General features: G+C 36.7%; 1 protein-coding gene across 1 annotated transcript in view; it reads right to left on the bottom strand.

Moving 5' to 3' along the window:
- MYO3B (myosin IIIB) overlaps window positions 1-22,986 on the bottom strand; it is a 185,697-nt gene that overhangs the window by 121,423 nt on the left and 41,288 nt on the right. Inside the window, exons 8-9 of the mRNA XM_014954229.1 lie at window positions 13,554-13,619; window positions 86-241 (exon numbers count right to left, since the gene is read on the bottom strand). Coding sequence (XP_014809715.1) covers window positions 86-241; window positions 13,554-13,619 — 222 coding nt within the window. The remainder of the gene's footprint in view (window positions 1-85; window positions 242-13,553; window positions 13,620-22,986) is intronic.

Genomic DNA, 22,986 nt, shown 5'->3' with positions numbered 1-22,986 from the left:
CAATGGCTGTGCATTCAAAGTTTCAAACTGTGCTTCCAGGATTAGTGTGGGGAAAGAGGGCTGCAGCATCTATGTTGTACTGTACCTTGTTTTGGCTACAGAGCCTAGCTGCTGCTGTTCTTGGATGAGCTCAGCCAGTTGTTTTTGTAGAGACATATCTTTACCGTGTACTTGTTTAATAAACGGGTGCTCCAAAAGGTGGGTGACTGAAGGACGCTTTTCAAAATCCTTGATAAGACACCTGTGACAGAGAAATAGTGGTCTCAGGTGATGTTTCACGACAGCATGATTTGAGTTGGCTTATGTGTGGCTGTTATTGTACAGTAGCTTCTTTTCCCACAAATTTGAGTTCCACAGTAAGCAACAAGACTTTTGCTCTATATTGGAATAAATCCAGTGTAAAATACTTAACTAAGTGAATTCACCCGTATTAGTATAGAAGCTATGAATTTGAACTTATTCTCTCTTTTTAACTGTAACTAGCTTACTATGAAAAATGGCATCATATCTTGTGCTGTACAGTTAATATATGTTAAACATAACCTAAATGAATAGAAAATACTTATTGCACTTTAATTTTCTACCTATTATCTGATGAGAGTTTTGACTAAGAAATGCAGGGTATAGCCTGATAAAAACCACAAGTAAAACCTGTGATACAACACTAGACAGAACAATTCGATACAGAGCTCTGTTTTGTTTTTTAAATTAATGTTTCGGGTAGATCTTCTATATTGCAATGAGAAGTGCTAGCATAAGAATCATAGAAAATCCTGCACACCTACATAATTCAGACTGGAACAGAAATGAATGAATCAGAATTAAATGCTGCCCAGGGTACGAAAGTTTTGTTTGCAACAGGAACAGGCGATCTAGTAATGAGTAGAGAGCTATATCCTATTAAATTAGCATAAAATAAAGTATCAAGTTAATTTATATAATTGAGATTTAAAATTGAGGAAGCCATGATTAAAGTTGAATTCTTTTCTGTACAATAAAGCTGAAATAATACATTCCAAATAGAAGAATGATGTAACAGTATTAGACTGTTTTAAAGTACCCTCTAATTCTTTATATTAAAGTATTGCTTATCTTGCTCAAATAATAATATTGACATTATTTGAGAACATAAAAAAGAAATGTTGCAATTCAGTACATATCTCCCTTCTACCACTTCTCATTTCAGTAAATCATAGCCCAAGATGAGTTTATTTGATGAGATGCATTCGTATTGCATATTGTCCCAATTACATCTCAGATTTGCTGATATTAAGTGATACACCTAAAGTACAGGGCCAAATATCGCAAATGAAGATTATCTTTTTAGCCAAAAGTTCAATGAAACTTTAATACGTTCCAGAATAATTTCTATTCTACTTGTATCAATAATGATTTGCAAAATTGAAACTACATCTAAAAAAAAATAATCATACACATTAATGTATTTCAAATACTACCAAAGAGATTAGCAAATTATTAAAGTTTAGCCTCACCTCAAATACTTTACTGGAGCCTAAAAGTCTGGTCTTAAAATAATCCTGAAATATCTTTCAACATAACTTTAATGCTTTAGCTTCCTGAAAACCATTTCCCCAACCTCTTCTTGGTACATCTATCGTCCAGAAAAGACCGGTCTGTAAAATGTGCTACCAGTCTTATAACTCTTTTGGCGAATGTTGCTGTAGGCTAGAGCTGTTGCCTCCCGATAGAAAGACTGAAGTAACAGAACCTGCTTTATCTCCATCCCTCTGAGTGCAAGGCTATAAATACCAGTCCTTTCCTTCCATGAATAGATCCATCATTAGTCTTCAACAGGTTCTGACATCCCCTTCCCCCCCCCGACACTTCTCCTTCTGCAATCCATGTTTTTTTAAAAGTCAATACACCCACACAGACAACGTGGTCCATGCCAATCCTGGTTAAATTTATGTTTCCTGAGGAAAAGGAAAAAAGCATTTGAAAAGAAAGATAAAATTAATCAGGATGGCAGAAACCACAAAACAAACCAACAAAAAACTACACAGCATACAAAATCACAGATTGACGGCAAGTACCTGAAGTTGAGATTTCAGTGTGAAAAAGCTCATTCATGCATGTGACTTTTACCATACTAACAATAATTACAAATTTATAATATTTATGCTATGTTGCTAATATATAAATTTTCTTGTTAAATTTGTTTACATCAGGAATTTTTCAGTAATATAACAATCCAAGTGAAGTTATGTTATAGAATCATAGAATAGTTTGGGTTGAAGGGACCTTTAAAGGTCATCTAGTCCAACCCCCCTGCAATAAGCAGGGACATCTTCAACTAGATCTGGCAGCTCAGAGCCCCATCCAATCTGACCCTTAATGTTTCCAGCGATGGGGCATCCACCACCTCTCTGGCCAACCTGTTCCAGTGTTTCACCACCCTCATTATAAAAATTTCTTCCTTGTATCTAGTCTGAATCTATCATCTTAATTTAAAACCATTACCCTTATCCTATCGCAACAAGCCCTAATGTCATGGCAGTTACTTTTCAGATAGCAACACTACTGCAGTTTAAATAGGTTCTCTTCAAGAAACTGCACAGTTCTAGACAGAATATCTTTTGTTTACCAGAAGCATGAAGAACATACAAATCTTTTACCTGGTGGTATGCAGTTATTAATATGAATTCTACTCTGAGCTCTGGAACAATGTACCTCCAAAGACACTCTGTGGTCAAGATCCAGAAGCTACATGAGATGTTTTTCCATGTAGATGGCCCTTAGGTGAAACACCCAAATGTCCAGTATACTGCATTCATTAAGGAAGCCCACGAGGAAGAGAGGTAAGGAAAACATTTTATGAAAAAAGTTCTTAGCTTCTCAATTATGTGCCCAAAATGCTAGCTGTTTGGGTCTGGCAGGTGTTTTCATGAGCATAGTTAAGTTCTGTCAGGGAGGCGGTACTGAAGACTACCTTCAGATTACCTTTGCTTCTGTTGCATACTCCTGCCAATCCCCCACCGACTCTTCACACTGCCTGCATGCTACTCGTCTGCTCTGCAGCTAGCAAAGTTTATGTATTGTATCATCTATATGCAGCCTTCATTCTCTGGCAGTTGGATATTTTTGCAATCTGTGGTCACTTAGGATTTCACTTGAAACGCAAATAAAGCTTCATGAATTCATAAGACGACCAAGCTAATGACACAAGATATACACATGATTCTGTGATCAAAGACTCTGTTCCAAGCTCAGACAGGGCACACCTACTATTGTGCCAAGTTTGTGCCTATATTGGAAGAACAGAACCCTTTCAGATGGTTAGTGAGAACCCACAACAAAGCAGAGAGCTAGTAACTAACAGCTGTGCCAGGGTGAAGGACAGATGCTTAAATTCATATCCATAACTTTCTGTTACTTCAGTTCAGGGAAGAGACTGACAGGAAAATGCACATTTCCACTGAAGTTGGTTTAGTTCATCAAGTTAAATGGCAAGTTCCTAGCACATGAGGAACATAGCAGCAGAAAGACCAGGCAGGCCACATGAAATTGATGCATGTATGGTATATGCATTCTCTTTTTTCTCTGAAACAGAGCAGAAGTGTTGACACAGTGAGTTCTAGAAATTACTTGCTTATTATGTTTCAAGTGCCAGCAACTGGCTTGCAGCTTAGTCACAGTAGGTACTGTGGACTCAGCACATACTCAGATATTCAGTGCCAATTTGGTGTGTCACCAGGCCTGCTGAGATGGAGTGCAGGATGGAGAGCTGTCACGCGACACGGAAGAGATAGTCCTTGTATTCCACCTCTTGGTGTGCATTCCTTTGTCCTAATTTCCTCTCTACGTAGACAAGACCTATTAATACTCTGAGGTATATTTATATTCTCTGCTTCTACACACTGTCATTTCAACTGTGTTGCTTTTAGCGCCACACTGAATGCGTGCTGCTGTTGTCCTTAGTCAATGCTACCTGTAAAATAACAATTCTTGGGCCACCAGTTCTGTGCTAGTGAAAAATGACACATCAGTCTGACAGTGTCACAGAAGGTGTTCAGTAACATATCATCTCCTACATTGGAAGCAGCATTGACACTATACTGCTTTTCAGAAAAAAATAGTTTCATATAGAATATCAGCTCTTACGATCCTAAAGCCTGCATGACAGTGCGCATTATCACAGTGTTTTGTACTGACCTGCACCCTGAAATAGAATGTAAATTGTGAAAAAGTTAATCATATGGGTGCCTGAGTCCAAAGCTGTCAGTACATTCAGTCAGGAGATGCACTCCACGTAAAGGCCAGAAAAAAAGAAATCAGGAAGTAATACACAAAAATCCAGCAATGTTAACATTTGAAAGAGGAAGAGTAAAGTATCAAAACAGCTTTTATAATGTCACTTACCAGAAAATATTCTTATTCAGTGAGGCCAAAGAAATCAGTGTATGCAATATTAAGAATACAATATTAAGAAGCCATATCACTGAAGGATTTGCTTCTGAGGAAAGGAGAAAACTAAAATATCTTCAGGTGCTTATCTGAGCATTTATATAAGACCCATTTGGACAGTTAGGTTAGGCTCTGTCAAACATCAAATATGCTGCAATTACAGATAAAACCAGTAAGTATGCTGCACCTGCAAATTAAACCAATTTGTTTGGCCTGTAGAACTCATATATATATAAAAAAAAAAGTGGTGAGACTGCATTGCATTGAGCAAATTGACTAGCAAATCTACTACAAGATGGGTTTCATATAAGGTATAATGAAAATATTATCATATTTGCTGTGCTATTTTTCGGATCTAAAATAATGTGAAGGCTAAGCAAGTAGAGATTGAAAAGGAAACAAACATTGTACATGTTTGCCTTGATGAAAGTCAATCCATTACCTAATTTGAAATTCTAGTATCTTCCATCATGCTTTCTTAGCTGAAAATTAATTCTCAGAATTCATTAGTGTCACTACATTAAACATAGGTTGCAGCCATTTGCTGCAATCTCACAGCCAGGCTCCTAAGCACCATTTCCATTCTGCCACAATTACAGGCAAAGATGAAGCATTTATTAGCAGGGGAGAAGAGCAGACTCCCGTACATGTAGGCCCTTCTGAGACAGCCTCTAAAAATCTACTGGCTGCTTGCACTTGGACGATAACATTGTTGGAATTGCTATGTCTCCACAATGTAAACTGCCATTTTGCAAGTAGCAAATCAGATGACTGAAAAGGGGAGCTATTTATCAGCATTCATGAGCTAATATTTACTAATGAATAAATGGAAAGAGACAGATTTCGTAAGAGCTGCAATGGAGGCCTAAGTTTCCTGTGTGCTCAGAAACAGAAAACAATTACTAAGGTCATTCATTATTGCAGCTCAGCCTAAGTAGAACAGCAGCAGTTATTTCTTTCAGAAATTCTCTTTCATCAGATCTATTATGATCTATTTGGCCACAAGCACTTTAAAAATAAAGAAACTAACCAGGTCCAACCATTATAGCTTAGTTACATTATGATGTATAGTAGATATTAGATATTGATATATTAGATTGTATAGTATTTTGTTTTCTTCAGTTATTACATTTTGTGAATGCTACATTTTCTGATGATTTCTCATCTGTTGACAGTAGATTGCCAGAACTCGGTTTGTCTCACAAACCAAATATCCAACCAGACATCCAGTCACTTTCTATCATCTACATGCACAGAAGATGCATTGGTTATTATTTGGAAGAAATGATGACTATATCAGACTCTGTATTAGAGCTGGGGAATCCAAACAACAGCCTCTGGGCGAGAGAGAGATTAAGTCTCCAGTAAGATCAACAAACGGTTAGATAAAGTCCTCATTGCCACCCCTCTGGTCCCTATCTCTCTGCCACTCCCTGGCCCATCAGGGTGTCTCCCCATCATCTGCTCCTCACACAGCTCTACATCACTCTCCCCAGCCCTCCAAACACTTCACTGCTTGCAGAAGCACCTACTGCCTAGCAGTGAGGAATCTTTCAAGCATTCTCCAACTGGGATAGAAGACCTTTCCAGGGTCTTGAACAGGACTTCAGGTCATCCTGAGATGCTGAGATCGATTCCTCTCAATCCCAGAGAAAGCAGTTAGCAGGCTGCCCCCACAGGTAGGGACGACTCAGCTGGGGATCTAGAATGGAGATTTCCCAGGGGAAGAGGAGAAAGAGTAAGGTCACATTCTCTTGATTCTCTCCCTAAGCAGGGAGAAGGAAGTCTCTAAATTCTGAGATTTTTATTTCTTCTTCCCCATACTTTCCCAGCTAATTCCATCAGAAGGTTGTTCCACGGTGGAAGACTCATGAAATCAAGAGCACGACCCCAAATGGGTTTACTCCCCTGCTTAGAGAAATGGAAGGACAGACACTGACAAGCAAGATTGTCTAGGCCAGGTACATGAGTTCAGAAACCTGCCAGTCAAGGAAGGAAAAATAACAATCTCTGAGATTGTTTTTAACTGGTTAAAATGCTCTGTTGCTATCCATTACTCTGTTCCTCCTACCTCTGTACCACACAACTGTGGTAGACACTGGTCAGTCACAGACAGCAGAGAGGTGGAGAAGAAAAGGCATTTCATGAATTACATTTGTAATAATGATGCAGGGATGTGCATGCTTCCCTGAAGCCCCCCTGCTTCCCATTCCCAGGCCTGCCCATCCCCCACCACTGCAGGTCACTTGTTTGCAAAAATAAACCAAAAATCTGTGACAGCTTTGCCAACAGCATTTCTGTTTTCAGTCCTAATTCAACAGGACATAAAGGATATAAATAACCTTCTCTTCAGAACTATGTATAGTTGCCCCTTTGGAAAAAAACAAACACTGAGCACTAAGGGTATGTATATAGGTTAAACAGGCTTCCTGTCTTGTATAGCATTCCACAATAAATAACAAGGATTTTACTGTTCCTACTGCTACAATCAGATATCAGGATGCAGGACTGAATTTATGACAAAGTAGTCAATCATCATGTGCATAATATAAATTCTGATGGTCAGAACACATTTATATCTTTATTGATCTGCCTTTTGGTAGCAAATGCCATAAATTACTAATCTTCCCTAACAATGAGAGAAATACTCTAATACTGAAATGTCACCAGCACCTGTTTTCTTAATAAATCTTCTTGCAGTTTAATTTTAACATCAAGCACCATACAGTGTAATTTAGAGCACACACCTGAAACCCAACAAAGGTTCACTCACACTGAAATTATAAAATTAGGTGTAGTAAATAGCTTTACTTCTTCTATAGCTCCAAAAACTACAACAGGTTTCCAAGCCTCCTGAGGAGACACAACAATTTATTCTGCCCCATATACATGATTTAGAGAACAAACAATGGAGTGGCAGCTCTCAGAATGGGTCAGACTTTGCTCATGTTGAAACCCTTACAGTTTTACCAGAGACAACAGAAATCAGTCAGAACAAGCCTAGGGAGCATCTCAAAACCAAAAAAATTATTTATTTTATGATTAAACTGGGGTGTTTCTAGCCTTTTACCAGCAACGGGTCTGGTCTGTTTCTTTGGTCTGTCCTTCAAGACCCAGCAACACAGGAAGCCTTTAGAACCTTTTATAACTGAAGCTTTTTATTAGAAACAGTATGTTTTGCATTTGTACCAAACATTCTCCCTCAGGTATCCATCCCCCTTTGACACTACAGCACGCAGCTCATTTGAGGTAGTTGAACCATAGAGAAGGTAGGAGATACATTTGAGGTAGTTGAACCATAGAGAAGGTAGGAGATAAGGAAAGCTTAATCTGATACTGGCAGTTTCTTTCTTTTACATCTTATGTCATACCTGAGAAGGCAGCTAAGAACAGAGATGTTTTTCTCTCCTTTGATATTTACTGCCTTTTTTCCAATCTTCCAGTAAATAAGGGCTGCCACTAAAAAGGCAATTGTAGATCCACTATGCCATAATCACAGAGCATCTGGGAGAAGTTTCTCACTTATACACCATTAAGCTGACTGCTTGATGCCCTCTGCTGTGAAACCCCAAATCCAGCCACACTATGATGTCTTCATTTGAAGCAATTCACAAACGCTCAGATAGATGAGATCCGGTAGTTACACTCATTGGGAATCCACAGGCAATAACAACATTCTTCCCATTACAGTATGCCCAGACCCAACTCGTACCTCATGGCCCAGAGGAGGACAGAAGGCACATCTGTGCTTCCTGGAGCTTCCCTTAATCTAAAAGTATGCTGGACTGCTTCATTCCCAGCTCTGCTGTTGATTATTGAGGGACTTTGAGCAAGATGCTCTTCGCCTCAGTCTCTTCAGTTATAAAGGAAGGAATTGAACTCCTCTCTATTCTGCAAGTACAGATGACTTAAAAAACCACTGACAGGGATAAGGCATTACTATTCTACTGGTGCTTCAGCCCAATGTAAAGGTACCATTATCAGGCAGAAATGCTGGATTATTATTTGTTTTACATTTTTTGCAACTCCGATTTTTACCGCTTTCCTATTTCTGTATTTCTGCCTTTTATACCATCAAAATGCATTTCAAACAAACCTGGATCATCTGGAATACATTCTTTCTTTGAGAACTAGAATAATTTAAGTGGAAGGAATAAGTCCACCCTAAAAACAAACTGCTACAAGATCAGCACAGACATACTTCACTTTTCTGTGCTCCTGCCACATTCTTTCCTTCCCACCCTGCATCTTAGTGTTTGTGTCTACTGCTTCTGTCTTACTGTCCTCAGTCTTCTGCCATGCTTGGTCTTTATTTTACTAAATATTATGGAAGTCAACCCATGCAATAACAAGTGGTAGCATCCTGCCTTTAGATTTCCTTTCAAGTAAAGCAGAGAGATGGCAAACATATTAGGCTCTCCTAATAAATGGTAATAACCTTAGAGCTCCAGAAGCATCTAAGCCTTAACTAAACCTTTAAAGTATCGCTGTGAAAAACCAATAGGCAGACTGGAACTTAATGAAAAACTTTGTCTCATCAGTTACTTCACATGCTCTCTCTGCAGAGAGCATCTTCTTTGCATCTTCTATGCAGCACACCATTCCTACAATTGCCAATGCTTCCCAAAGAGAATTGTCTCTCCACCGTGGATACAAATCCTTCTCACTATACTATACTTACTATTGTTAATGTTTACAATTGAGAATAGCAAGCCAATAAACCCACAAACTAGGGGAGCCAAGTGAAGAATGAGTGCTTACCTACAGTGGTAAGGAACACAACAGTGTATGTTACTGAGCGAAAGATCTTGATACTATGACATGTATAAAACCTAGCACAATTCTTTACAGGGCCAGGACTTCAAACCTGCTTGGGAGTTTCTCACATCTACCTAAAATTGCAGGGTTTTTTACTACAACTGCTCATTAGAAAGCTGAAGATAATTGTATCCATTATATTTGCCCACTCATCTGTATAAAAACGTCTCATGCAATACTCAAGAGTGGTGGAGATCTTTTGTCAGGTACTACAATTTAGTATTTCAAGTTCATCTGTAGACAGATTCTCAGAATCTCCATCAATGCATGAAAGGCGAAAACTTACAGATTTGGTGGTAACCTTACACATTGCAATTTGTATCGTTCTGACATTTGCAAACCTCTTTGTCTTCTTAGACACTGTGAAATTAATGAGTTATGTCAAACGCATATCATGTTCTCAGTGACAGAAACAGTAAAATGTTCTTTATGTAATATGAACAGTGTCACTAAACAATTGCTTAGATTGTGTAAAAATCTGATCTGCATTCAGAGAAGTTAAATTTAAATGGAGCACTTAAAAACTATATAATCTAGATGATCTATTAATTGATAACTGAATGTAGACTCATCAATATGAGATTCAGCTTGTGAGGCTGTGTTTAAATCGAGTACAAAAATTTAGGTTTATCAAGACTAAAAATTATATCTGTATTTGCAATGTCATTGCTAAAATAAAAGTTGCATTCTGATGATAAATGTGAGCATAAATCCTGTAACTTCACATTTTTACTTTAGTATTTCCTGAATTTCTTAATTCTTTAATTCCCTCCAGCTCAAGAATGACTAATTAATTCAAAGAACCATAATAGCTAATCATTGGTTAAATAAATTTAAAAGGAGGAGAACGTCTGTCCCTAGAGATACCATTGCTCATTTTAATTAAAATTACCATTTTGTGATGTAATGTAAATAAAGGTTATTGTATCCTTCTGCTCCAAGAATGTATTAACTCTTCTATCTCCCCCTAGAGATCAGTCAAGGTTTAAACTGCCAAGAAAATTATTTGCAGCATGTGAGATAAATGTAGTGAATGGGCTTTTAAAATTCATTTTAGCATATAGCCTGTATTATTTTAAGAACAAAGTCTGAAGCACTGTATGTCTAAAATGGTGGTGGACACAAATTGTTATCTTAAGAGAGCAATGTCATCTAAGCTGTAGCTATCAAAAAAAAAAAGCTTCATAAACATTCATGGGCAAGGAATAGAGTGAGCTCTTAAAAACTGGTATTTTATTTCCACAAAGAAATAACCATAGGTTAAAGTATATTGCTTTTAGGAGCCAATCCTCCAACAGCTGATGTGGTTGTTGGAATAGTAATTCCTTATAGGAATAGTAAGTCCTATTAATATGCAGCTAGAAATAAACAGACAATTCTTTCTTGCATGAGCAGAGCAGCCAAGTTCTTCATGGACAATTACAGGAGTACAGACAAATAGGCATACGTAGAATTTTACCAGCCTTTTAAAAGTATATATGTGTTTGTGTATCTCAGTAGATATCAAATACAAAATTAGGCTGCTGTCAGGCTTGGCTGAAATTCTATTGTGTTTTTTTTTTTAAAACAAAATATCTAGTCAGATTAGCCATTTAATTGTAAAAAAACTTATGAGGACAACATATTACAGTCTTCATCCCAAGTCAAGGTCAACAATGCTGGAAATATAAATGTAAGCTCACCAAGCTAAGAACTATCCTGACCCTCTCTCCATTCAGATTTTGTAAATAATGCATCTGACTTTAAAATGCTACTGCAAAATCACACCTCTTGGGGCCGTAGAACCATAATTAAAAATACAGACTTCATTTCTGGAAAATATGTGATTACTATTTTAATAGTTTAAAGAGTTACCTACAAAAGTGCATTAAAACTTCCAGCTCAGGCATGTTGTAGATCACTGTAATACATGAGAGAGGTCTTGCAACAAAAATGCCTCTTAAGACAGTGGCATTTCAAGGGATGAGAATGGAAGGTGAAAAACCAGCTACAATGACCAGGTTTGGCAATCTTGGCATAAATAAAATTATTGTGTAATCTGAAGTCAAAAGAATGCTTAGTCAAAGCTGCATGCTTGGTTTTAGTCAGTACAAAGGTCTGGCCCACAGCTTGAACCAGATAAGCTTATTATGCAAATGATGTTAGCCATCAGGAAGGAGGTAGATAATGAATTTATTCGAAAACTAACCACTCATCACAAGGGTGACAGAAACATCAGGCAAGGTCCTAACACATGGATAAAGGCAGTATGGAATTTATACAATCACTGCTTTTAATTTATCATAACTAAGCTGTCACAAGGTGGGCATCAACAAATGCATAACTAACACATATAAATGAGCCAATTATCAGTAATGGCTAAAAGGTTTGCAGTTATATGATCCAATGTTTCATTATTTATTTTTTTCTAGAAAATCCACTAATGTAAATCCAAGTCTCCATAAAAACATCTTGTAACCTCTGCATCATAATGACACATGTCCAAGAATGAAGGAATGTCACACAGAATTCCATTTCAGTGTTCTTTTAAAGATAGCTATAAAATTAGTATATTTATTACAATTGTTGCATTTCTCCATTTTAAGAGACTGCATATGAGCATACTTCCTTACTTCATTGTGTGAACTACTGTAAAAAACGAAAAGCAAGATTTGAGAACCTGCAGATGTTGCTGGAGAGAGGAAGTAATTAAGCAAAAGTAATTAAAAATCAATGTGATTAAAAATATACAATTTGAAGATATCAAAACCCCAAAGGACAAGATTAAAAACAAGCACAGCCATAAAGCACCAACGTCTGACTTCTTTATGAACAGTGCATGCTGAACTAAAGGACTGAACAAATGCTAAGAAATGTTACACTTAGTTTTTTGTATTGTTCTCAAGCTCAGCAGGGAATTCTAAAAAGCAAGATGCCAAGAAAACCTGTACAACAATGCTGAAGATTAACACACGACGTTTCAGAGAAAGGGATGTAATCTTATTGACCAGGTGCACTGACTCTCTAAAGCCCAAGTGGAATATAACCCACCAGTTCTAGAGTCCCCCAGAATACAAGCTGTTGTCCATAAATACAGTAAAAACAATGTTTCTCTATAAAAGAATTCATCCACCACCCAGTGACATTGGCAATTAAACACCAATTCTGCCATAGATCACAATGTATGCTGCTGTGTAAAAAAGGACAGGCATTATGGAGAAACAGAACTTGGAGCAATCTGCTCTAGAGGAAGGTACTTCTCCTACCTCCACTGGAAGAGACTCTGAGTTACGCTGCAGTAATGATAGCAACGGCCTTCCTCTGTAGGCCAATCATTACAGTATACCTTGCCTTCCTGCTTGGTTAAAGACCAGCATAGAAAATAAGAATATTTTTCATCGATTATTAATAAAATTTGCATTATTATTTCTATTTTTAACTTCTCCTTTTGGAGACACTACTACACAACTGACTGAAAAAGGTACCAGGTAGGAATATTGTTCTGCTCAAGTAACTATACATTAAGGAACAGAATAGATTCAAAATGCAGATGCGTACGTTTTCAAACTTGCCTTGAAAAGTCAATACTGAGGAGCGGTGTTCAAAATATTTGGTTATTTGAACAGTGTAAACTTCCCAAGGGTTTGATAGTAGTATTCCCCATGTTACACAGTTTAGGCTGTAATAGGTTACAAGGAAATCCTGAAGAAATTACTCGTAACAGTTGCTGTAAGATTTTTCAATATAATGCTAGCAACTACTAAATTATGATTTCTTAGTTTTAGTGTAAAAAGAAAAAAAAATAAAGCAAAAGCATATTTTAGTTCAGTGACAGCTGTATCCAGAAAGCTGGTACCACCTGGGTAACAGATTACATTCTTGGTAAAAGTAGTGCTCAATTACCTGTATTGGGTTTAAAACCTACTGCATATTAGTACAGTGGCAAAAAGCTATTATTTTCTTTCTTATCTTTCAAATTCCTATATTAAATTGACTGGCAGTCATTTTCGCTAACACTTTTTTCTCCTTGATGCAAAATTTCACTGCAAAACCATCAAGGAAATTAGGTATATTTATAAACCTGTCCCAGGTCCATCAAAGTCAAAAAGCAAATCAACTAAGGAGTTCAGAAAAGCTGTGAAACAAATTACATAAGAAGATCAAACTGTGCTGTATAGCTTTCAAAAAGTGAAGCATGGTCTAGAGTCTATGAAAAGAAAACTGAAGTTAAAAATCTGCAAAAGCAACCACTCCATAAAATAAATTCTGTTTTCAGATTGACACACATGGGCCTTGCTGAATAAGCTGTTTTTAAAGAAAATAAAACTCACTGTGAAATGAAATGGTTGAATCCTCTGCACCATTTTTCAGGATGTAGCAAAGTAGGAGGAGGATTTCTGAAAAAATACAAAGTTTGGGGGTTTTAATTGTTAACGTTTACTGGAATTATCTCATAGTCAGTCAGCAAAGATAATACTGATTCCACTAGGGAGAAAATTATGATTGAGAAAGGAATGCTCAAATTGTCTATGTGTCCCCTTCAGATTCCTGTCGGGTTTTTCTTGCTGCTGCTTATTCACTGGCAGTTCTCCTCTTTTCATGTCCTTCTCCTTTCATGTCAGTACCTTTGAAGTCGGTAGTCAGTACAGCTCACAGTGCTCTTCCTCCCAACGTTTCCCTTTCAATTCAGCCTGACTCAGGGAGGATAAACCGAAACTGGAATATTAACCTCGCCATCACACCACTTTAGCCCTTTACCCCAGATCATTGACTCTGACCAAAACTTTTTCAAGTATGAGTCTTAATCCTAAAAACTACCAAACCGTCAATAATCTGTAGGATTTTCAGTCTAGATTTCAATCTGTATTCAGTTTGGATGACACTGTAAACCCTAAAACTATTACAAACAGATGTTATTTTTAAAAGTGACATTTAGCAGACAATATTTTTACAACATAGTAAGATGGCTTTCTGTAAGAATAATCTTTTAAACTCTGATATGTTCCATGTTCATTGGCATTTAACTACTTTCCTTTCTGATTGTTACTGTTACAGTTAAATCACATAAACATACAGAGCAAGGCCTATAGCTCATATTAAGTGGACCAACCTATAGCAGGAACTGTTCATGAATCACATTATACTATATTATCTTCCAGAGGTTTCTTCTGCAACTTAAGATTTGATAAGTAATGAAGTCTATTTAAATTTTTAAGATTAAATGTGTATTTTATGAAAGCTAAATGATTAGTCTTTTACTGCAGTTGAGGGCTCAATGCAAAGGTTCACATACTACTGACCTGGCAGAAAAATTTAAATCACAATAAAACCTATTCTACAATAGAAACAGTCACTAATATTCTGGATTGTAACATGAGTCACCTCATTTGTACTGGGGCCACATTCCACAGCACGACACTGCTTGGAAGCATCTCACAAAAGAAAAAGGCAAACAACCTAAATTAGTGCTCACCTGCCTAGTAATCTTGAATTTTTCATGCATATTCATTCAAAATGTAGTTCCATTCAACAATTGCCCACAAAAAATCCAAACAAAATGGTTAAAAAAAAAATTTACAATGAGGTTTTGTAATAGATGGACCATTTTTGTTCATCTGTATCGTAAGTTCATGGACATCACAGAACCTGATCTTCACAAGTATTAAAAAAACATAGAAAAGCATTTCTAGAGATATTCCCTGAAAAACAAAACAAAACAAAAAACCAACAAACCCGTATCAAAGAAAGGTAAACTTCAAAAACTTCTTTCGCTTCAATGAAAATGGTTATCAGTCCACGCATCCCACATGCATGAACTCAGCGAACACCTCTAAGGGACAGCCAGCTGGGGTTAGGATATGTTTTTAGTCTTTATTTTGCAGGAACGGTATCTGACAATTTGGATTCTGATAAGACCAGCTTTTATTGTACTGTGAAGTTCAGTGTATTTCTTTTTAGAATAATACCAGCACTGTGTACTGAATATTTGCTGTGAAATTTTGAATTTCACTGCAAAGCAATTTGCTTTTTTCAAAGCTCAGTTACTATTGATGAAATACGTAGTTTTGTCCTTTCTGTTCACACTGTTCTTAAAGTCTTTCCATGGTGGTAACAACAGTGCTTACAAAAAGCATATGGTTTGGAGGCTATTTTAATAAGCTCACAAGGAACTGTCCGAAAAAAAGACACAGAGGCACTTATATTAGTTGCAGATATTATGATGGAAACAGGCAGGATTTCATCATGGAAGAACAGACCAGCATAGCAGATGCCATTCAGGAAATACATTTAGTCATTTGCAGGTTAATGGTTAATGGAGAAAGTAATGTTTTTAAAGAACATGTTTTGTCCAACAAATTACTAGGCTACTAAGCTCTCACTGATAGCTACTCTTTTAGAGATGACTGAGCATGCCATGTATCAAATCAACACAAACAACTAATCTGTAACTCTACAGATGTTTTCTTGAGCTTAATATCTTTGTTGACAGAAGATACTATGTTATTCTTAGTGCCTTTGTAGTAAAAACATAGAACTACTGGTCCTCTGCACTTACATCACTAAATTGATGCTTGAGGTACCCCATCTATAAAATTGAGCTGATAAACATGACCAGAACCATAATTCATTAGCATCTATAAAGTACATTGGTTCTCCATGAAGAAAGACGTTACTTAACTACAAAATACAAAATTGGCTCACCCTCTTCTGGCATCATATCCAGAAAGGATTTCTGGAAAGGGGCACAAAAGGGTCAGCTTCCTACCTTTGCTTTACCCAAGACACCACAAATTGTTTCATGGTGACATCAGAACGCACCATTGCTTCCATGGCACCTCCAGAGGTGGATTTTTGCAGTAAGGACTCAAACTCAAGTTCTAGACACAAAAAGCCAGATATGCAAGGCTAACTTGAAATTAATAATCCATTAAAATATCTGTAATTCATATCACATTAAGGAGAAAAGGTAAAACAAATCACAAACCACAGAGAAGCAATACTTGCCTCATCAATTCAGCTCAAAGACCCAACTAGGGCCATTCATGATTCCAGACTATATTAAATCCAGTACATGGAGTTCTATGGCTTTTGTACACTTGCATCAACCAACATCACTGCACTTCACCAACATCTGGCCCTTTCTGCAGTCCTCAGAACACATTCACAGTAAAACTAAAAAGCTACCTCTTGTTAACTTGCTGACATAACTTATTCTGCTCTTTTCATATAAAGTTAGAATGCTCTGCGTGCAACCTTTCAATCTGAAGGACAATATAGTCTTATTTTCTACTGTAAGTGATGGAAATTGTGAGAAGTAGATAGGAATATTATTGCAAAAAGCGGGTATAATTGGGCTTGTCTTTTGAAAATGTCCTCCTTTGATGCAAGATGAGTAATCAACCATTTATTTTCTAACTTTGTGTCTTTTTCCTTTAGTTCTTTTCTATAATTTATAATTAGTCACAGAACTACATGCTCTATTTCTTGAGGCAGATGCATCGCTCTTGTGATTTTTTTCTACCCTTTTATTCAGTGCTTCCCATGGTCACACTGATGCTGTTTTTCACTGAGAGTTTTGCTCTGTGAGGACTGCAGGACTGAGACTGTACAAGCTACCCCATACAGGAGCACAATGGTCCTTGGAACATGAAGACATTAGCAAGCTTATCAAGCAAGAGCTGCTGCTGAATTCTGAATGATACACACACAGCTATGTCCTGGAAATATTTTAATCTGTCGAGTTTTATGTGTTCCCTGTCATTCAGCCTGCCTCCAAAGTCACAGCTGGTAAAACAAAATCGGTCATTTTGCCACAATAAGGCCAATGATGCAGCTCAGCGAGCACCATTCGTCCTTTACATTAAGCTGTGAGCCTAATTACAGATCACAGATAATAGATAGTTGTTGGCAATGAGAAAACAAGTATTTTCATCTTAAAATACTTCTATGACAAATTTAAAAAAAAATGAAAACACATCTACTATTTTTAAAACCATTTCAGTAAACATAGCCATACATTGTATAAACAGAAATCAAGACAGGGCCTCCAATGACCAAACTGTATCATCAACCTACCACATTGTTTCTAATGAGAAATTAGCAGATGAACATCCAACACCTGTCACCATGAACAGGCTCTGGCAATCATAGCTCCGTACACACATGTGAATTATTTTTCTAACAGACTGAAGAGACAATAGTTCTGTTGACAGTTGCCTAGGTTTATAAATAGACAGATTTTACAGTAAATTAAACCATTCATACATATTTCAAAAAAACTACATGAAACAGCCATAGAAAAAAGCAGAAAGTCAACCATGCATAATAATGAGATTTCCCTACAAAAGGTTACATAAAGCAAATGTTTTCTATTAAAATACATGAATAAGTGTCATTAATTAATATCTGATAAATTCTTATACTAGTTTCAAGTCCTACAGCTCCAAAGCATCCCCATTTGGGTAATCCTCCAAAACCAACCAGGCAATTCTCGACAGGGTTCAGAGGATTTCCTAATGCACCTGGTTTGTGGCCCATTCAAATCAATAAGAGGTTTCCACTGATCTGAATGAAAAATTCAGATTCCTAACACTTTCCCATTCATCTGTCTCTAATAAAGGCCACTCAAGTTTGATTGAAAGTTAAACAGACAAATATAACTAAGAGACTGTAGGATCCTAATTGCTTGAATGGGTAAAGGGTACTTACTAATCCAGTTTGTAAGCTTTTTTTGTAATACAGGGTCCTGATCTAGTAAAGTACAAATTGGATATCTGTTTTCACTCTCTCAGAAGAGAATGATAGCTATATGTCTTGTAACACACAAATATACATCCGTCCCCTTTTGCTTGTGATTTTACATGATTATTTACTTATTTTGCTGCCACTAAGTAGGTGATTTAGCAGATTAACAATGAGATATGGGCTCAGCTGCAAAACAAATACAAATCCACAAATGAACAAAGTATCAACTACTTCTTTAAAACTCACTTAAATCAAGATTTATTCACAAGTCTCTAGCTTAGAGTATTTCACCAGCCAGCACAATAACAAGCAAAAATAAATAGTAAAAGGTAGTCAGTTCCAGAACTATGCACAAATCTCCTTTTGATTTTCAAGATTCACTTTATGCATTGCCAAAAGAAAAGCGCTTCAGGAAGAACATAAAGAGGCTGTCAAAAGAAACCTTCTCAGAAACCTCCTTCACATGAACATTCCCGTCTTTCTAAATGGTATATATCTGATAAATTAAAAGTCACCTTTAAAGTAATGAGTACAGACAGAAATAACGTGCTAAGCACATTAAACTATTTTGAAAGTCAAATAATAACCTTCAGAAAATGTACTAAAACAAATCTCAATTATATAATTTTTTAGCTCATACACACAGAAAGAAAATGGATGGAAAAGTATTGCAAAGTGTTCTGCTTGGGAACATCTGGATTATCTTTCACTTTTTCCCTTGAACACTGCAATTCACAGGCCACTGGTTTCAGTCAGATTTGGCAGCTGCAAGGTTTCATTAGCCTTTTTCAGAACTTGACAAGGCATCATTTATTTCTGTCATTTACTCTTCAGTTTCCAGTTTCAGTTTCTAGCTTCACTGAGATAGAAACAAGTATTTTATTTCAGAAATATTTTTTGGATGGAGGTGAAAACATATAGCTTTGCATTCCAGTGGTCAAGCTTCAAAACAAATATTTAGCATAGAGGATTTATAATTATGCTTTGTCATCTCGTTTATACACAAAAGTTGCAAAGAGCTAAAGAGATGCTTGCAAATTAACAGCAACTGAAACAGAGGAAGCAATAGTAGAGATTTTTATTTATAACCACATCTTTCCTGCAATGTAGTATTTTGCTTTTCTATGAAAACCATTGCTCTGTAAATTTGCAAAGTAGGAGAATGTCAGTTGCCGAAGAAATAAAAATGGCACAGTAATACTTCTGTGCCTGACTGAAATACATATGGCATTGTCTAGACATTACACTTCTGTAGCCAGAATATTAAAATAGTGCAATTACACTGCATATTTGTAGAGTTGTATGGGCAAATAAAATATCTGTTAAAATCTGAAAGTGAAAATCCCACAGACAAATTCCTAAGGACAAGTCCTGAGTTGTACGTGTTTCAAACTCCCAATGTACGTCAGCCAGTTTTAGAGGCCTGAGTAGGCCACCTGCCTCAGCAAGAGGAAGACTTAAAGGGATGCCACAAACCGTTTCTTTTAAGAAGTGGAGGAAGATCACCAAAGGTAGACCTAGGTAATGTGGAGTCTGACACAGAACCTGGTCCCACAGTTCTGTGCTGGGACCTGCCTCTGCCCAGGACCCACACAGCAGCAACGGCCCTGTCATACCATGGTCTGTCACCCAACAGGCGTCACATTGTCCTGGACACACAAGGTAACACAGGGTACCTGTGGTTTTCCAACTGCCCGAGACATGCATTTCTGGGCTCTTCTTTCCACCAAGAGTAAAATGTTTTCATTACATTATCCCCATGAAAAGGGGAACTTGCTTCACAGAACCACAGAAACAGTTCTGTGAAGCACCACTGGTGCTTCTTCTTTACCTTCTCTCTTCTTTGTCTGACTAATTTAGCTCTTCTTTTCAAAGAGAAAGACACCTTCTTATCCTTCCTTTTTATAGAGGGGAGCCTATTCTTTGTTGAGGTTCTACAGAAATGCAAATGAACCTAACAGTAACCCATAAAAGAAGTTTATTACTATATGCTTGATATGGCTGGTAGTAAACATGGAATTCAATCATTAGACTTGACAAAAGCAAGCATTTAAATTCTGCATTTTCAACAGGAAACAAGGATTACTCCTTATTTGTACTTTATGACTCAAACCTTACTGTTTTCAGGTTAGTCTGGTTCATAGCATTGTAAGAACTGATATTATTCTAATAGCCCTACCAGTTCAGGAATTAATCCTTATGGAGAGAATACATTAGGTAATGGTGGCATATGTCCAGTGGACCATTAGGAGGATCATTATAAAAATTCTGAAGTAATAGACTGAATAAATGCTGAAGTATAAAGAACTGTATGAGAGTATCATTTAAAAAAAAAAAAAAAAAAATCATTTAAGGTAATATGCCTTCTGAGCATGAAGACTGTATGTGGATTGGAATTTCTTTGTTCCCTCTCCTATTCAATCCAATAAGCTTTATATTAAACACTTTAATTTTGTCTGCTTAAAAAAAAATAGAGTATGATTTAGGAATCTCTGTAGATTATAATCAGAGTTAAGATTAATAAACACAGTATGATAAACATGAAGAATTTATTCATTATAAATAAATCCCATGACAGAAATTCAAATAAAACCTCTCCTACGCAGAACTAAATGGCAGTAATATCAGTAAGATCATATCCCAATAAGCCTGTAAGATGTTAACTTAAAACTCATGTATCTCTTGAAATAACTGGGTATGCTGTGGAAAATACCCTGGGAAAAATATTGACTCACATAAGGTAGGGTATCTAAGAAAGATGAAGGTAGTTAAAATAAATTTAAGGCAAGAAACATTAATGGTACAAGTAACATGTAACAAAGCAATTAGTGATGCAATGAGAGTAAAAAAACTACAAAGCTGAAATATTTAAACATCATGGAAGATTCATGTTGAATATTCTAGGATAAGCTTTGCAAAGAAGTATCTCCTGGATAAGTTAAAACCTCCAGAGAAAAGTAAGAGTTGAAGGGAGCAACGGCAAATTACAGACATAGGACAAGGGTTCTGAATGTATAAGGCAACATCCTGACAAAAGGAAAGACAAATGCCAAGATTGGGAAAAATACCAAAGAAGTAACACAAGGAGAAGAGCAAAAAAGTTAAAATGAGAGCTAGAAAGTAAAAATGAGAGACTGAGTGGGCATCAATCAGAACCATGGCATAAATAACATCTAGAATGCAATGCAATGTTGAGGATACATAAATGTCTTTTAGCTGTCTTTTTCTACAGTAAGGATTAAAACACTGAATGAGAATCTGAATCATAGCACTGTTTTACCTTTAAACATTCAAAAACATTAGCTATGTATGTTCAAGAAAAAGTCAGGTGGTTGTCAACAAGCAAGCACTCTATTTCCTCAATAAATCGGGGAAAAAATGCATTTGTATCCTTTTGGAAAGACTGAAATTTTCTGGCACTTAACAACAATAAAACTATACAGCTGTTATCTTCCCTGCTTTTTCTGGAATGCAGAGTTGACACAGCTCTGCTGAGATTCTCCCAACTGAATAATCAAGAAGTTAAATTTTCCTCAAAGGGAGCTCTCACAAAGAGCATTTACTATATATTTGAGTTGGGTGGGCACCATCTTCAACTGTGGAGTCTTTAAAAAGTCATAACAGGTTCTGTAAGACGTGAATACCCAATACAAGAAACAATGAAATAAATAAAATAATAATAAAAAAAACAAAACCAAAACAACTTTAAAATAAACCAGCTGAGAAGTAAATATATTTACACCAATAAAAACACAGGGTATAACATGGAACACAATTCTTCTTTCCTGAATTTCCTCTCGGTAATTAATTATGAGGAACTAAGAGGTGATTATATACATGTTGACATGACATGAGCACTCAATTTTAAATAACACGTAGAATGGCTTAACACAGAAGAAAATCACACTTTCATCAAGTCAGATCTCTGTTTTGTTCCAATATAAGGTGTTTTCTGTTCTTTTTGTTTCCCCAGACAGTTCAAGCAGATGCTGCCTGTAAAAGGCTGACGTGTTTGCATGCTGGCAACAGATCATGGATCATCAACTTGCCCTATAAAGCTATCTTATTGGAATTCAGAACACCCTTACCCAGCACTTGTTCTAATATGTGAACAGTCTGGCAAGAGGGAACCTGATATAATCTATCCTGTGAATGAAAGAAACCTAGAAGTTACATTTTGACTAATTTAACCAAATGAAACTGCATGAAGTCAAACTGCTTTAGTCACCCAGGTAGAAAGGTGAAAGGTGTTACTAATATTTTTTTCCTAATGATCCCACTGTGGCACTGGATGCCGAAGCCCAGATACCAACTCTCTCAAGAGGCGAAATGTTCCTTTCCCCTCCCCCTGCAAAGCTACTGAAGCAAGGTTTGCACAAAAAAAACCACCTAAGTGCTCCCTTTCCAAAAGTACAAGAGTTGCCCCCCCGTTCTCATAGAAATATAATTTTTTTCCTAAATACATCTTTCAGTGATCGGATCCCATAATTCATCTACTGAGTAGATTAAAGTGCCAGCCTTAAATGCTATGTACCCCTAGAGATAACCAGCGCTATGCTCAAGTAGCCTCTAACTTTTTTTCGGATATAAAAATATTGACATTCTTTTCAATAAAAGAAACCACCATAGATTGCTTTAAAAATAATTACACCTTTCTTGAAAAATTCACTTGGTTTTGATGAGTTTTACCCGTTTCTTTTTCAGTCTTCTAATGTAATTTTATACCTTTTCTATATTTTCAATGCTATTTTTGAAGGGTTACTAGTAATACTGGACGAGTCCAGTGACGGTATCATTCAGACTGCATAAGTAAATTAATTATCCTGTTTACTATTTGAATTCCCCTTTATACACCTGCATGGATGAAATGAACCTCACAGCACACAGTAATGCAGGCTGGAAATGAGCTCAGGAGGTCTCTACTCCAGCCTCCCGCTCAAAGCAGAGTCAGCTATGAGCTCAGGTCAGGTTTCTCAGGGCTTTATTCAGTAAGGTATTCACACTGCGAATTCATTTAGA

This window comes from Calidris pugnax, unplaced genomic scaffold (assembly GCF_001431845.1).
Source record: "Calidris pugnax isolate Ruff unplaced genomic scaffold, ASM143184v1 scaffold103, whole genome shotgun sequence".
In the NCBI taxonomy this organism is placed as follows: Eukaryota; Metazoa; Chordata; class Aves; order Charadriiformes; family Scolopacidae; genus Calidris; species Calidris pugnax.
The sequence above is the reverse complement of the archived record's forward strand: the minus strand, read 5'-3'. Positions and strand labels throughout refer to the sequence as shown.